Genomic DNA, 15,947 nt, shown 5'->3' with positions numbered 1-15,947 from the left:
GGAGAAGCTCTCCAGATCAGGAAGGCAGTTCTCTTGCTTCCCCCAGTGCTTTTTGGAGGCCTTTCTCCAAGTCTTTGCTCTCACAGAGGCAACAGCAGGTGCTCTTCGTCTTGACTTCCTGTAAAACATTTCTCAGCAAAGCAGGCAAAGTTGCATGATGCTCTACTGGGAGTGGGGGACCACCCAATTCTTCCAGCAGGACCCAGAGCTCAAAGGGGAGGGGGAGTGGGAAAACTAGGTGTAATCCTTCTGCCCCTACTGCCTGGAGGCAGGAACATCCCCATCTGTTTCCCTGCTCTTTTGTCCTCTTGCTTTCCAGTAATACCTGCTACTCCACTCACTTTGATCCTTGCTTTGGAGTCAGCAGCTGTGCTGACTTTTCCCAGTGTGGCTGAAACCAGGCAGACAGAGGGACAGTTGCTAGAAGCAATTGAGTGTCTGCCTGATGTCTTTGGTAACTCTTTTGCTTTGCATTGAGGTGGTCCTGGTGACTGATGGCAGCTGGTAAATTTGGAGAGAGAGAGAACTGCCTTCAGCACACAGTGGGACTTTTGTCCCTGAGATAGGAGGGTTGGTTCTACCAGCTCAAAAGAAACTCTTGAGTGCTGAGCCCTCTCCCTCTTTGGAAAGTGAGGGGGGTGGCTGCGTTTTCAAGGTCAGTTTTGTCTTCTTGACTGCTGTTGTGTGGATCTCTTGTAATCTCAAGTACATCCTGGTGGAGAGGATAGTTGCAACACTGTGCGTGCAGTATCAGAATACAGGACATTGCCGTAGTCTGAGGGGCTTGCAGGATTGTCCCTTGTGACATTTCTAGCATGGTCCTGTTGTGACTCCTCTCCTTGCAACTTTATGGATGACTACACTGGTTTGCACGGGTAAGGGATGTGGTGAGTAAATATGTCTGCTAAGACGTTGGACTATTTTTGTTCAAGGCTTGTTTTTTCCCTAAGCCAGAATGTAGTTGTAGGGACAGGGTGTTTCTCAGGGTACCAACTGTCTGAAGGTGAAGGGCAATTCAGTGATGGAGCTGGAATGAGAGCTCAGGAGCCTTTATTGCTTATCAGTTTTGTTCCTCTTTTTCCCCTCTGTGGCCATCCAGGTAAATCTGTACTGCCACCACCTGCATCTACAAAGCCAAACACCTCTATAACATGCCCTCAGCCAGGGAACCTGACTTTTTTTGTGGCATATGTGAGATATTTTGAGGCATTCTCTCATCACAAGGTCTTACAGCATGAAGAGGTTAAGGCTCCCCAGACTGAGCCCAGCATGCAGGGAGAGTGGAGGCTGGATATGGGGGCAAGTTTTGCCTGCAGTTTTGCAAGGGTGGCAGCCTGACTGCTTTCACTGCAAAAGGAGGGAACAGAGGGGGACACCCATCCCGAGCAACTGTAGAAGAAGCCGCACAAGACAGAGGTTGTGGAGGATGGAAGGGACTGCGGGAGCTGGGGGTTCTTGTGGGGGCCTGTCAGGAAGGAGTTCCCTCCATGCTGGGGCTCGGCATCCCCGTGTCTTGCAAGCTGAGTGGGCGCTGTGCCACTGAGCCTGTTCCCACAGAAGGGAGAGTGTGAACAGCCAATGGTGCAGGCGGCTGGCATGGCACCTCCCCACAGGGACTTTGGCCTTTTATCACCTGAGGCAAGGGGGGAAGCTCCCCTGTGGCTGGGCTTGGTGCTTTCAAAGCTCAGGGTGGTACGGGGACAGCTGAGCGCTGACCACGAGGCAGGTGAGTTTGCTTCTGCAGCCCCTGGGCTTGTGTCTGGTGGCAGATTGGTACAAAGGGGCTGCACTGTGCCCCTGCACAGCTGGAGAGGGGACAGTCTGTGAGGGTGGGGAGCATCCACCAGCGTGTTCGAGAGCTGCTTTGTTTTCTTAAGGACTAAGACCTTGCCTGATCCTGTACAGAAATTTATGGCAGTCCCTGCTTTCAAGTGCCTAAAGGCAAGTGAACAGCAGAGAACTGACACCAATTCCCTCCAACCTCTCTATTCCAAAATGTTTTGAGTGGGGGAAAGCCAAGTTGACAGCTTTTCCCCAGGTGAGATTTCCTGGTACTGACTCCTTTGTGCACTCTGTGCCTATCACACATCTAGAAAGCAGCTTCTTTCAGGAAATATTTGCAGTTTCATTTTGCACTCTTTAAACCTTAGTCATTGTGGTGGCAGCTTTGCTTCAGTCATTAGCAAAATTGGGCAGTGTCCACACCTTCAGATGCATTTGCTCTTAGAAGGAAAGTGTTGTGCTGATTCCAGAGGGTTTCTCCTCTCCCAGTAGATGTTTGTTGCTGATTGCTTCCCCCACTTTCTCTGACTATGAGCAGTTTCATGGCTGTGTCCTCTTGACACAGTGGATGCTGGCATAGCTTTGCTCCCCCTTTTCACCCTCTGAACCCTGTTTCTTGACATCAGCTTCTCTCACTGGTCCCTGAGTTTGCCTGCTCTCAAGACAAATCAAAGTATGTGGGAGTCCTGACTTCCCCTTTTGCTATTTATTCTCAAGTCAAGGTTGTAGTTTGGACATTTGCTTTCAGTGACAACTTCCAGTGTGTGCTGGCCTCCAGTTCTATCTCATTCTTGCCTGACTGCTCTGCATGAATGTTTGTGCTGGCATGAAATCAGGGATGGGAACACATGTTTAAGTGTAGGGAGAAGACAGGTTTGCTTTCTTCGGTCACAGCACCCGCTGACGTTTGCTAAAGGTTTTCTGTCAAGACGTCAGCCTGTGTGTGCTCAGATAAATCGGCATGTCCAGCATTCTGCACCTGAGAGGATGTGCTCAGCTGCAGTGGAGCTGCTGGGGAAGGGAGAGCCTGGAAATGGGAGGGCTGGCTGAGGGCAGAAGCAAAGAGCTGGCCTCTGGGAGGGGTGCAGGGTGCTGCTGGTGGGACTGAGGGAGCTGGTGGACTGGAAGTCTGCAGCTGTCTTGGAGGATGCCAGCGGTGGCTCTGGCAGCCTGTCAGGGGAAGAGTAGGAGAAGGAGAGTGCTGTACCCAGCTCAGACTGGGTAGAGCAGTGGCATCTGGGGGTAGAGGTGGCAACCCATATCCGTAGGGCAGTGTGGTGGCACTAAATGCAAGGAGCATGATAAAAGAGGTGTGAGTAAACTTAACCTGTTCCTTCTTCTGTGATGTCTTGGCTCGTGGAGATGTTGGGTGCCTGTATCTCCAGTCCAAGCTTGCTGGTATGACACATGGTATGAGACAAGATGAGGTCTGTGTGTTCCCCTCCGTGCCTCATGCTGGGCTGTGACTCTCTGGTAAGCACTTTTCCCTCAGGTGATAAGGCGAGAGGTTGAGAGTTCAGCCCCGTGTCCCAGGCTGATCGGGAGAGCAGGTGCAAAGGTTGGTCTAGAGAAACCCTTACTGTGTGGATAACGTATGTGGTGTGTGACAAGGCAGGGGCAAAAAACAGCACTGCTTTACCAGTGGCTTAGACTGTGAGGACCAGATGCATCCAGAGTTGGTCAGGGTTGCCTTGTGGTATCCCAGTCTTGCTGCTCTGTCACTGTCTGGAGCTGGCTTTTGGGAGGTGAGAAGAGGGAGAGGCAGGGTTGAGGAGGCTCCTGGGCTATTTACATGTGTCAGTGTGAGCTCTGGGCTGTTTGCACCGCTTCTCTGCCTAGCACAGAGATGATTCCCTCTGCTGCGGTGTGTGTGTGGCTTTGAAACTAATTTGCTCAATCATTTTAATAAATGTAAAAGGGATGTCCTGGTGTGCAAGTAATGGGGCATTAATCCATGCCTAGCTGTGTTAACAGCACTCTAGGAAGGAAATACGCCCATGCAGTTCTCACTGTTAATTATGGGGTGTTTAACCTAGGATTCCCCTTCTGTGATGGCTGCTCAGCCTTTTTGGCTTTCAGGTGAGTCTCTGGTGGCTCTCGTTTCCCCTGCCCACCCACTACCATTTTCCTCACAGCTCCTCAGCTCCTTGTGCCATGCAGATTCCCAGTTCCAACAGTGAGTGCCATTGTACACCTGGCCATGAAGTTTAATAATACAAAGCCTTTTTGAGACATCAGCACCTTTGTGGTGTTGCTGGCTTGTCTGCTGCCCCAGTGCAGGTGCTGGTGGGAGATTTCCTAGGAAGGTACAAGCCTTGCTCCCCGACACTGCTCCTACAGGATGCCTCAGAGCTACACCCCTGCTTGGCTGCAGATGCTTGCCTGCTTTTATTTGCAGCTTTTGGCTCCTTAGAGCACTGTGTTTCTGGGGAGATATACTTAGATTGTTACTTAATCTCTTTTCTTTCTAGGCTAAATGTATAAAGTTCTGAATTTGTTTATTAAATGTCCTATAAAATTATTGGCATTCTCTTCCCAGTCTGGTTTATCCACCTTTTAGACTGCAGGACTGTAGAAGCTATTTTCTTGCCCTGGATGTGACTGGGGTCTGGCTCTCTGCAGGAACTCCCTGGACAGAACACTGGGGGCTTCATCATTCACCATCTATAAAGGACTTAGTGAGTTCCACAGATTACAGCAAAGTGCTCAGATAAAAGTTTGCAGTGACTTCGGGTTTGTTTTGCAAATGGTCATTCGTTGGAGCTCTGTTTAAACAAACAGAGTTCAAATAAGCTTTCCACTTCAGTGCAGTAAAATCCCTTAATTCATTAAAATCCCCTGGCCACAGACATAAAGGCCTCTGCTGTGCCAGGTGCTGTTTAAACAGTTATCAAGTGCTGGTGTCTGCTGTAAAATGATCACATTGTTCGCTTCCAGTCGGTCGTCCACGAGTTGAGTGGCTTTTGTTAGGGGAGATGATACTAGTCCTGGTATTTGCTGGCTGTACAGCCAGCACCAAGGAAACTTGTAACTTTGCCCAGTTTTAAACCCAGGAAGGTTGTTTTTACCCTGTCTTGCTGTGCAGCTGCATCAGGAGCGTCTGTTCCCTGGTGGGAAGCAGGAGCAGTTTTCCAGCTGGATCGGACAGCTGGGGAGGGCTGTGTAGTTCCTGGGCAGGTAGACAACTGAAGCCAAAAGTCAAGAGGAAAAAGGGAAGAGAGAGCTTAAACTCAGCTCTCCCAAGTCCCTCTTGGTACGGAGGGACTCCATCACCCTACTTGTGTCATCAGGTAAGAAACAGCCCTGTGATATATTTGTGTGTCCATACTGGTCTCTCACGCTCTTGGCTACCTGGCAGTGGTGAATATTGTCAGCATTGCTGTCTTTTCTTGGTGTTGCCCTTTGCGATGGGTGCCTGGTCTCCTGAGTGCCTCTCTGCAGGAAAGGGTACAGCAGGGACAGCAAGGGGGGAGTTATGCCAGAGTTTGGTGCAGGCTATCAGGAACCACTCAGTACACGTATTTTGTCAGAGCTGCCTCAATAAACGCAAATATCGTATTGAGGGTGTAGACATTATCATGTCTCATGAGTTTTTGTGGCTCAGGGAAGAAATTGTCTGAGTGCTGCTGATACACCTGATGAAAGCATAGGGCATCTGATTCCCAGGCTGGAGGTGAGGAGGCGAGGATATCTCCAGAAAGTTGAAAGTTTTGGCTGCTTCTGAAATTTTCTCCATTGCCCAGATTTCTTTGTGTGGCAACTTCTACCAGCTCTCATGAAACAGGAGCAGTTAGGAGTTTTAGAGAAAACTGGTTCCTGCAGTCTTGCAGCTTCAGTGCTATGCCAACACAGCTGAGCTGAAAGGAGTGGGCCAAAGGGCAAAGTCCCATCAATAGCTTGAGGAGAGACAGGCACTGCTTAAAAGACAATGTGGGCACAAGACGGAACATGGGCTCTCCTGTTTGGGCTTGGAAATAGAGGAAGGATAGTTTGGAAGTGCAGTTTTTTTTGAAGACTGTCCTTTAGAAACAGCACGTGTGTGTTGGAGGGAAGTGCTGAACAAGTCTTGTAATGACACGTGATTGACTTGGGCTGGCTGGGTGGACCTGCAGTGGGTTGGGGATCCACATGGTATGGTGCGAAACGCTCCTTGGAGTTTGAGAGAAGTGACAGACACTGCTGTCCTGGATGCTGGGCAGAGCTTGTGCCCTGCCTGGCTGCTGCCCTTCCTCACATGCTGCTAGAGCCTGATGGTTCTGGCAACTCTTCCCTCCATATGTCCCTGTGTATTTATATACATGCACACATTTATAAGGCTCCCTCTGGAGCTCAGTCTCCTCTCTAAGGAGATCAGGTGCTCCCTTAAGTCACTTGTTCCTCAGGTGGCCTAATCCTACAGCCTGCCCAGTAGCACCTGAGCTTCAGGAAGAGTGTAAGTGTCTCAACTTTGTGTCCTTGGTGTCTTTCTGTCCTTTTCCAGGAAGAAACTGAAGTGAAAAAGACGTGACTGAAAAAGAACAATTTGAAGGAACAGATTCATTTCTTCACAAGAACAAGTTTGAATTAAATGGCTGATAAACAGATCAGGTAACTTTTAAAAATTTTTTTGAGTTGTTGGTTGTGCTTTAGGTTTTTCTTTTAAAGTCTTTCAAACTTATTTCCATTTTTGATACAGGAGGTTGGAGGTATCATCTCTTCCAGCCTTAAGCAGTTCTGATTTCTTCTCCGCTTCTTTCTTTATCTTTTTTTATGTTTTTTTTTCAACCTTCTCTTATTCTCTGTCTCTGCCATGATGTCACATCTCCTCTTTCTTCAGTTCTTTTTTCTCATTGCCTTGTTCTTTCTACCCTCTGCTTTATATCCTTCACAAGTCTGTTCCTTTTTGCTTCCTCTTTCAAAGGTCACCTTGACCTGCTGACTTCAGCTGCTGGCACCAAAGGAGCACAGCCAGCTCCTTGACCAGCCGAGGATGCAGCGCTCGTAATTACAAAGTCCATGTAGCCTTGTGCAGCCTTGTGTCCTTTTAAAGCCAGTCAGTGATTGAGTGCTTGCAGGAACATGAAGAACCAACAGTGATTAGTGACAATTAAGTACACAGTGGGAACTTTAGAGCATTAGTCCTGGCATATGCAAAGGCTTAATTTGAGTCCTCCCTGGAAATGAATTGGGATATGTTTTTGGGAAAGATGGTTTTGCCCTCTAGCTTCCTAAGAGCTGTGTCAGATGGATCTGCACAATCCTGCACGTAGTTTTAACTGTCTGCTGCTTATGAGGTTGCCCTGGATAAGTGACTCCTACATGCTGTGGGATTCCTGTGGGTTTTTTGTGATGCTTTTCTAGCATCTGCTTTTCCAGGTTACCAGCTCAGGGCAGGTGGAGTCAGTGGTGAACGAAACCTGGTGACAGAGGGCCAGGGCTTGGCAGTGCCTGAATGCTGCAGGCAAGAGGGCTGGCTCTTCTTAGCACTTACAGGAAGATATCCTAACCATGGTATGCCTGTCTTCTGCAAATGTGAACAGTCCTGAGCTGTGCTGATAATAAGACAGCACTGTGAAGTGTTTATGTGCCTAGATCTGCCCGTCGTCGGCTACTGCATTTGGAGTGCACTGTTCTTGCACACCATGAAGGACATGCTGAGATTCACCTCCATGGAGCCTGACAGGTGTGTGTTCCTGATAGCCTCAGCAGAGCAAAAGGACCAGATGTCCGTGGCCATTTGAAGCTTGGTATTTTAAAGGAAAAGGAGACATGTCCTATCAGATGTTCCCTGGCCCCTCTGATGGGCTCCTGGCAGTGTGAACAGCAGCTTGGACTAGTTAAAAGGGCTGAGGAGGAGCACTAGGAGAGGAGAACTGTGATGCCCTTCTATCCCTTCTTGTGTTAAATTGAACAAATGGCTTTATTTGCATGCTGGCCTGTGTTGTCCCTGTTTGACTAAGCCCTGCACACGTAGGTAGTGAGAGGCAGTAGCTATGCAAAAGCTAAATAGGACAGAGAGACCAAGCACAGCGGACTCTTATCCTATGAGAGAGCAGAGAGTGCTGACGTGGAAAGCAGGATGACTTAGTCACAAGGGAGAAAGCTTTTTATTCAGGTGCATGGCCTTTGTCTCATGTTATTCTCTGTGCCTCAAATACCTCATCTCTCCTGCTTTGGTCGTCTCCCATCTGTGTCTGCAGCAGTCACAGGCAGCCAAGCCAAGGAGATTTGTTTAAGCTTAGAGCGTCTACCAAACCTTGCAGCATGCATCTTTTGCTCCTTAGTAGAAAAAGATTGATGGCAAAAGACTAATATCAACAGCAGTGGTTTGATACAAGGTGAGATCAAGGGCATCGTATTTCAGTGCATGTGGAACTTAGTGTCTTGCCAGATACTGCCCCATAGTCCATCCCTACTAGTCTCCCTCTGCAGTGTGCATGGGGAAACCTGGATAGTTGGATTCAGGTGTGATGGTGTTGTTGAGCAAGGGTTTCTCATGCACAGACAGAGGGAGAGGCCCTCTGCAGTGCATGTTGCCTAAATTTGGCTTGCCCAGACACATCAAACTATTCCCCTTTATTGCTGGGGTCTGTGCTGAAACTGGGGAGTCTCTTACATTTACAGTAGCAGCAGGTAAGATCTTTGTGTCTGTGTCTTAATTCCACCTGATATAAACCCTGTGATGATTTCACTGTTGGAACAGGTTGAGAGAAGCCTGCCCTGGGTGTTTAAGGGACACTTAGAGAAGCGATGACAGTGCTGAGGGTGGAAAGGGGCACTCGTTGTGCCTCACAGTCTGTGGCCTGCCAACAGTGACTTCAGAGCTGAATTTGGGGAGACTGAGGTGATCCTGTCTTGAAATACCCTCCTTCCCAATGATGCCTCTATCTTGACATGCTTTTATCTGGTCTCCAACGTCCTCTTCCAGTGTGACTATGGGTTAAATAAGGAGGGCACCGTGATGTGAAGCTTACTGTTTGAAGTTGTCCCATGTCCTGAGAACAAGTTGAGCATAGGAGTTTGCAGGCAAATCCGTTCCCTTCTCAGACTGTGGCGCAAAGATCCCCGAGGCAGCAGAATCTCGAGCTGGTGAGATCTTGCAGCTTGGCCCTGCACTGAGCTCATGCACTGATTTGGGCCTGCTTTCCTAACATACTGTGCTTGATTTAATCTCAGTACTGTCTTGTTTGGAGTTGTGGGCTGAGCTCACATCTGTCTGCCTGTCCTTGGCACCTCTTCCAGCTGAGCCAGCCCTGAGGCTCAGTGTATGTTATATTGGTGCAGGTGTTGAGGAGGAAAGAACTTTGGCTGCAGGACAGCAGAGGCTGAAAGAAAATTCCTGGGATGTCAAGATCATGCTTAGCACTAGTGGACAAAGACTTTTATTTTTTTTCCACCCCTCCTTTGTCTGCTTCCCTCAGGGTGACCTCAAGTTGAAACCTTGAGGCTCCATATCCTGCCTTTCCCTCAAGCATGGCTGCTTGTCTGTGCAATTGCCCCTTGATGCAGAGTGCTCTGCAGTGCTCTTGGGGGGAACGTGTTTGCAGGGCTTCACCCCACCATGCCGTGGCCAGCCTCACCACTGCTGCTTCCAAAGGCTAATGCAGCCTGTCCCCCCATCCAGAGCAGCACATCACAGTCATGAAAGGCAGCATTCCTGTTCTCCCATTGGGAGGACTAGGCCTTGCTGGCTCAGCCAGCTGCAATCTAGGACTGCAGTTTAATATCCAACACATCCTGTGTTCAGGGAGCCATATCTTGTGCTTTATTGGAGGGAGCTGACTTCAACAGGCTTCCTTTGTCTCTGCGTGCAGTGGTTTATTGAGCATATAAGTGCAGGACATTTTTCTTAATTGAATTTGCTGAGAACTCATGTTTAGCTGATGTGGCTTTCACTCAGTGCCACTTGCAAGAATTCCCCATGGGAGCACAAGGATGAGTGGAAAAAGCCCCGCACTTTGGAAGCGTGTGCAGCCAGCCAGGTTTTGATTTCCCCAAGAGGTATGAGCTCACGTCTTCGCATCTGCGGCCGTGCAGGCTGCCAGTCCAGTGGTTTTGCCAGGCTACTGCTTTGTGTGTGTTCCCCTCGCCCTGGGCGGTGGGTCTGGAAACAGTTTCCCGTGGCTGCGGCCGTCTGCTCCTTGGCTGCCAGCTGGGCGCTTCTGCCGGGCCCGTTCCCACATGATGGTAGCAGCTGACGTGTCACGAACCTCTCATTAGCTGCGTATCTGATTGTGGTGCAGGAAAGCATTTGTCAGTAAACCTGCTGGCTCAGATGCCATCCGGCCCTAACTAAAGGCTGTCCACATGGTGGATGGTCCAACACTCTGTCTTTTCTCCTCTTGGGACCACAGAAACGCTTGGGTCCTGGGGAACGGGGTTTTATCTTGCTCTTAGCAGTGTGTGGGCTAGCTGTTTGGCTCCACTCCACTCAGCAGTGGTTACTCCTGATGTTTGTGCTGCTTTCCCCACCTCCCCTGTTTATACAGTGGGAGCCAAGCTTTGCCTTGGGGCAGAGCTCCCTTTGTGCTGGGGAGGGACAGCCTTGTCTCACAGTGATGTGTTAACTCTGGTCATGGAAAAGAGCTCAGTTCTTTTCTCTTTCCCTTCCCTGATGTTACCCAGTGCTAAGACATCTGTTTCTGTCTATCTCATCCTCTTACAGTCTACCTGCCAAGCTGATCAATGGAGGGATAGCTGGGCTGATTGGGGTCACCTGTGTATTTCCCATTGACCTGGCAAAAACTCGCCTGCAGAACCAGCAGAATGGCCAGCGGATGTACACCAGCTTGTGAGTACCACCTGCATGGGCAGCATCCCTCGGGGCTTTTGGCAGGGAATCCTTCCTCTTGGTTACCTCTTCCAGGTTGAGTTCAGCATTTCTAGGAACTGGACTGTCCTCAGGAAAGCCACGGGACAATCTTGAACCAAGCTATGCTTGAGCAGATAATCCAAATAGAGCAGCTATTGAGGCTGCTGAGATGAGCAGACAAGATCTCTGCAGAGGGCACACCTGTTCGAATCCCTTGCTTGGGAGCAGAGTGTTCACTGCTCTCAGAGCTCAGGACCAAACCACAGGGAGTCCCATTCAGTTCTCTGCTGAGCTGCAATCAGGTGCATGAGGGAATTTCTGCCCTTTTTCTATTTCCATCACTCTGGTATTGGAGATTCTTCCTTTGCTGTGTCAGTTTTGAAAAAGCAGTCAACCCATTCCCAGCCTAGACCGCTGTGTGTGGACCTTTTGAAGGATCACAGGTAGACACATGCTGTAGTTACCCCAGCAGTCTTGTGTCTAAAAAAACCCCAAGTGCTGCAGGCTGTAGGAAAAGAAGGAATGAGTATATCCAGCCCACCAAGTTCCTCTGGAGTTTGTGCTGGACTCATAGGGCTGTGTGTCTGCTCTGGGAATGCAGACCACACAGCACAAGTTCGTCCTAGGAACCAGACACAGGCCTTAGTTTTCCAAAAGTACTCGTGTCATTGAGGGGGAAGAAGGGACTGGGATGGAACTGATGAGGTCTGTCCTGTCCCCCTGCCACTTTGTTTAAAATTTGAGGCAGAGTGAAGATAGGAAGGAAATGCTCTGTATGTTGATGATTTTAGTCTCTGTGCCTCCTTGCTCTAACTGATGACATGTAATGATGCATGAGCTTAGGCTGTAGGCTCTGGTGCTTCCCTTGACAGTTCCCATGCTCTCTGCTCCCTGCATTGTTTGTGTACCCAGGCTTGTTGGCAGGATGCAGCTTCTTACCTTGCCTCTCCTTTTGGTTGTTTTCTGCTCCTGTTGCAGATTGCATCTCCTCCCTGAGGATCACTTATCCCCCTGACCTTACAGGTGACAGAAACAGGAGTGTGGGCAGGATGGAGAACTTGTAGGCTCCCCTTGGGACTGCATGCCAGGATGCCTCGTCCCCTGGAGGGGAGCTCCGTGGGAGAGAGGCTTTTATTCTCCAGCAATCAAGCACAGATCTGCTTCATAGTCAGGAATTGCTGTGGGATGAGGTGCTGTTAAGGAATACATAGGATTTACCCTGTATATTTGAAGTGGCTCCTTCTAAGAAGGGGAAAAGATGAGCTTTCTTAACAAAGACTGCCCAGTTACAGGGGCTTATTTTTTTGAAAATACTGTGTACCCATCAATACCAGATCTCAAAGATACCTGAGTGTCTGCTGAACACCCAGGAAGGCAGCTAGTTCATTAAAAATTTTGCTGTCTTACTTTAAGATAGCATGCCTTGCTTCTGCTCAGCTCAAGAGATCTTTAGCATCAGGGGAACCCTTCACTTGAATGAGCCAAAGACACTATGGAGCAGTCCTGAGGGCTGGAGATAGCTGGTATTTTGGGCTGTGCTGCCCCAGGTATGTTATGTATCATTTTAGTTGGCTGTTGGCTCCCTCTTCCAGCAAGAGAAAAGAGCTGGGCATGGACTTGGCTGCATCTTGCTCTGCTGCAGCTCAAGGGGCTGGAAGTGACGTGCAAGCATGGTGAGGCAGCAGGGCTGCATGAGCGTGATGGGAAGCAGCTCTTCCCAATCCCCTCCCAGCCACAGCTTTTCCAAAGCAGCACCACTGGCTCAAGGAAAAATGCCTTGTCTCCAGCACTGCAGTGGAAGAACTTGATGAGAGGGATAGGAGAAAGGTGCACTGAGATTTCTGGGGCTTGCAAATGTGTTGGAGGAGCTGCTCCAAAGGAGATGGGTATGTGTAAGCTGCAGGAGCTGGGGTGGAGTGTGTAAAAGATGGGATCCCAAAGGATGTGGGGAGTCCCAGCAGAGAGCAGGGACTCATTACTGTGACTGGCAGCAATGCAGGATGGGCTCTTCACAAATAATGTGGGATACCCTAGAACAGTCTTTTCCACCTCAGCACTACTACAGAGCAGAGATGAAGTTTATTCCTTGTGTCGCCAGATCTCTTAAAGATGAATTCTTGTTTTCATCGGCCACACTTCCCTTATTACTGCTTAAAAGAGCCTTTTGGTCCTTAAATTACGTATACATGCCTGCATTTGCACCTTTCTCTTCCCCTATGGCCATAGAAGTACCTATCCCTTCCCCAACACCCTAAGGCCACCTTCAGCCAACATCCAGGCTTCGTGCAGCTGTGATCCAGAGAGGGAAACTCTGCCATGGGATCTGTGCTGCCTTCTTGAACTGCACCTTTGGATTTGCTAGGTGTGTGTCTGTGCCTTCAAAAGCCTTTGAGCCATTCCAGCACTCTGCAACAAGGAAGGTGATAGTTTTTTTCCCCTTGGAGCACAGCACCCTGCCCCGCTCTCCCCAGGGTGAGAGCCTGAGTGCTGGCTGCCTGCTCTGGGAACTGATGTGTTAAAAGTAAGCGCTTTAATCTGCCTGGGAGGCTACAGATGACTGAGCGTTCAGGTCATCTAGTGTTTGTGTGTGTGCCTTGTGTCAAACTTCACGGAGTAAGTCAAACAAGCCGGCATGGGGGGTTTTGGCCCCCCTTATTTCCCTTCCAGATCTGGATTTAAAAATGCATACATGGGGATCTGCTTGTTAGAGCATCTCATGTGCATTTGCCACAGGGGACCCTGGATAAACAGCCCTCTCAGTGACACTTTTCCCTTTTGTGTTTCTAGAAAGCAGACAGCGTGTGCAGGGTGAGCTGGGGGTTTCAAAGCCCCTGTGAATTAGGGGTTGAAACTGGACTCGGGCCTCAACAATGGCACATTCAGAGGCTGACGCAGTTCCCCTCTCTGCTCAGGGTTTTGCTGACAGAACGTAAATGGAAACCACTCCAAGAAATTTGCTTTGTTTTTCTCTGTTCTCACCCACCTTTGAGCTCCTGTGGTTCATCTCTCTGTTTTGTTTGCAGGTCTGACTGCCTCATTAAAACAATTCGGTCGGAAGGCTACTTTGGCATGTACAGAGGTAAGTAAAGCTGAGTCAGGCGCAGCACAGCTTTTGCGTTGGAAGCACTGGTGCGTAAGTGGGAGGAAAAGCTCTGTTCTCTGGCATATAAAGCAATAACCTAGCAATATCCTAAGAGGTTGAACATTGCAGCTGTTTCTGAAAATAACCTCCTCCATGCAGTTGTCTGCTCAGCTGTCCATCACTGAGGGCTTGAGTCCTCCCTGTGGTGTTAAACCTTACCATTTCCTGATGTTCATCTGTACTAGCAGTTTAAATGAAGCTGCTGGGCTTTGTTTCAGTACTTTGTGTGTTTGTTTCCCAGCTTGGGCAAGGTCACTTTTGCCAGAGGAGCAGTAGCAAACCAGCTCTTGAAGTATCTTATTTTGCAATTGATGACTGAGTTTATGTCAAAGCGCACCACCGACATGATCAGGCCTGCTGTCTCTCAAGCATGCTAAAGTGCTTTGTTCAAGTGTTAAGACAAGCAGCAATTAAAACAAACAAACAAAAAACAACAAAAAAAACCACCTGCCCCTAGAAAAGAACTCCCATGGGGTCGTAAGAAAATCAGAGGTTGGCTCACATTGGAACTTCAGCTGTTCGGTCATTGTGTGCTGACCTGTTGGAAATCTCCTTGCTCCTTGGCTTAGGCTGTCTGTTGCAGCAGCGAGTTCCTCAGCTGACATTATACCTTTTATAATTTAAACATAAAATCCATGGAAGTTTTTAAAGATTTTGAGGAGAGCAGGCCACATTCTGACTTTATATGTAGCAGAGGAAAATATGGAGTACCTTCTTGTCTCTCAGCACAATCCAACTGGCTTAGTTGGCCTGAGGTCTGCTTCATTTTACATGCTGATAGTCAATTGCCTTCATATGCAGTTTTTATCTGAGTTGCTCAGATAGCATGCTTTGTGGCACTCATTCACTGATAAAGCCTGATTAAAGTACTACTATAATTAAGTGAGTCCTTGCTCTTTGTCTTTCCAAGCGGAAGTCCGGAGGTGCTGGTGCCTTGCTGTTGGCATGTGTAGCGTCTCTTGCTGCTTTTTCTAAAACTCTTAAGGAAACACAGACACTGTGGCTGGCTGGCCTGGGAGCAGGCACTGGCTGTTCAGGCAGCATCTCTTGCCCAACTTGCTGGTGGGCGTTTCAGGGGAGTGTGGTGGATGACGGGGATGGATTGGCTGCTTTGCCCGAGCTTTCCTGGGATCAGGCAACAAGACAAATAACCCTGAGGAACCCTGGCAAGCTCCATCTTCAATGCTAGCAGTGACGTGTTCCTCTTTGATTTTTTCCAGAAACTGGCTACTTCTGTGTTCCTAGCCAGCATTAACTTTGGCTGTAAATATGCAGTGGCAGGCCTGCTTGGTGGGGAGCAGAAGGCAGAAGCTGTTCAGGGAAACCTACAGGAGAGACTGTAGGACCCATCAGGGCATTTGGGAGAGACAGCTGAGCTGTGTAAGGCATAGGGTGGTTGAGGCATCACCAGCCACTTGTCACTCCCAAGCAGAAATCTCAAAGGGTGCAGAGGGTTTTGTGTACCTCTTGCTTTTCCCAGCTACAGTGAGTCTGGTCAGCTTGGTCCATGTCCCTACATCTGTTCCCTGAACCGGTTAGTGGCTTGAATTTACTTGTTGCCTCTGACTATTAAATGGGGAGCTGGGATGGAGAGGGCTTTTCTGAATAGTTCCTATTCCTTCCAGAAATTCATAGGTCTTTTGGCATGGTTAAGGTGCAAAGGTGAGTCCTGTGCCTCAGTTCTGTGAGCTGACATTATCAGCCCTTCCCTCACTCTCAGGGAGAGGGGTGGTGGGTAAAATACATCCCAGGTTCATGAAGAATGTGCAAGTATTTTTCTGGAAATAAGGTAAAGAGATGTCTCAGCCTTGTGGACAGGGAAATATGGAAATCAGATGGTGGGATTGGTTCCTGCTCCCTCCATCTGTCCCAGTTCCCCAGCAGAATTTGCTGAATGACTCATGAGCTCTTATTTGTAGCCTTTAAGCTGAAATTGGGAGGATTATATGTTAATGTGCTAGAGTGGCAGCTGCTGTTCCCCATGGAGGAGTCACAAGCACATCGGTTGTCCCTGCAGATCACTTGGCCTCAGCTGGAGGACAGAAGGGATTTGTTTGAGTACAGCCATTCCAACCGTGTGACTTCAGGGCTCCTTCACATGCAATTCAAAACTCCACAGTGTGGACAGGAAAGAGGCTTGAGCTTGTGGGATGCTTTTCTCAAAACACCTCTTAAGGGGTGTGTGTGGGCAGACAGTCCTTGCTTTGTATAAGTAGTCCATAGCAAACTGTG

The 15,947-nt window shown here is 49.0% G+C and overlaps 1 protein-coding gene across 2 annotated transcripts in view; it reads left to right on the top strand.

The window, feature by feature from the left end:
- Nucleotides 1–15,947, top strand: part of SLC25A22 (solute carrier family 25 member 22) — a 50,256-nt gene that overhangs the window by 17,085 nt on the left and 17,224 nt on the right. Inside the window, exons 1-4 of one of the 2 annotated variants that reach the window (XM_027904625.1) lie at nt 1,613–1,726; nt 6,263–6,369; nt 10,427–10,552; nt 13,597–13,652. In XM_027904625.1, the coding sequence (XP_027760426.1) occupies nt 6,350–6,369; nt 10,427–10,552; nt 13,597–13,652 (202 nt within the window). In that variant the 5' untranslated portion in view covers nt 1,613–1,726; nt 6,263–6,349. Of the gene's footprint in view, nt 1–1,612; nt 1,727–6,262; nt 6,370–10,426; nt 10,553–13,596; nt 13,653–15,947 lie in introns of those variants that run through there. The other variant, XM_027904626.1, reaches the window with a different exon arrangement.

The sequence above is a fragment of the Empidonax traillii genome, unplaced genomic scaffold (assembly GCF_003031625.1).
Source record: "Empidonax traillii isolate 1590-97213 ecotype Southwest subspecies unplaced genomic scaffold, ASM303162v1 scaffold1069:size343330, whole genome shotgun sequence".
NCBI lineage: Eukaryota > Metazoa > Chordata > Aves > Passeriformes > Tyrannidae > Empidonax > Empidonax traillii.
The sequence above is the reverse complement of the archived record's forward strand: the minus strand, read 5'-3'. Positions and strand labels throughout refer to the sequence as shown.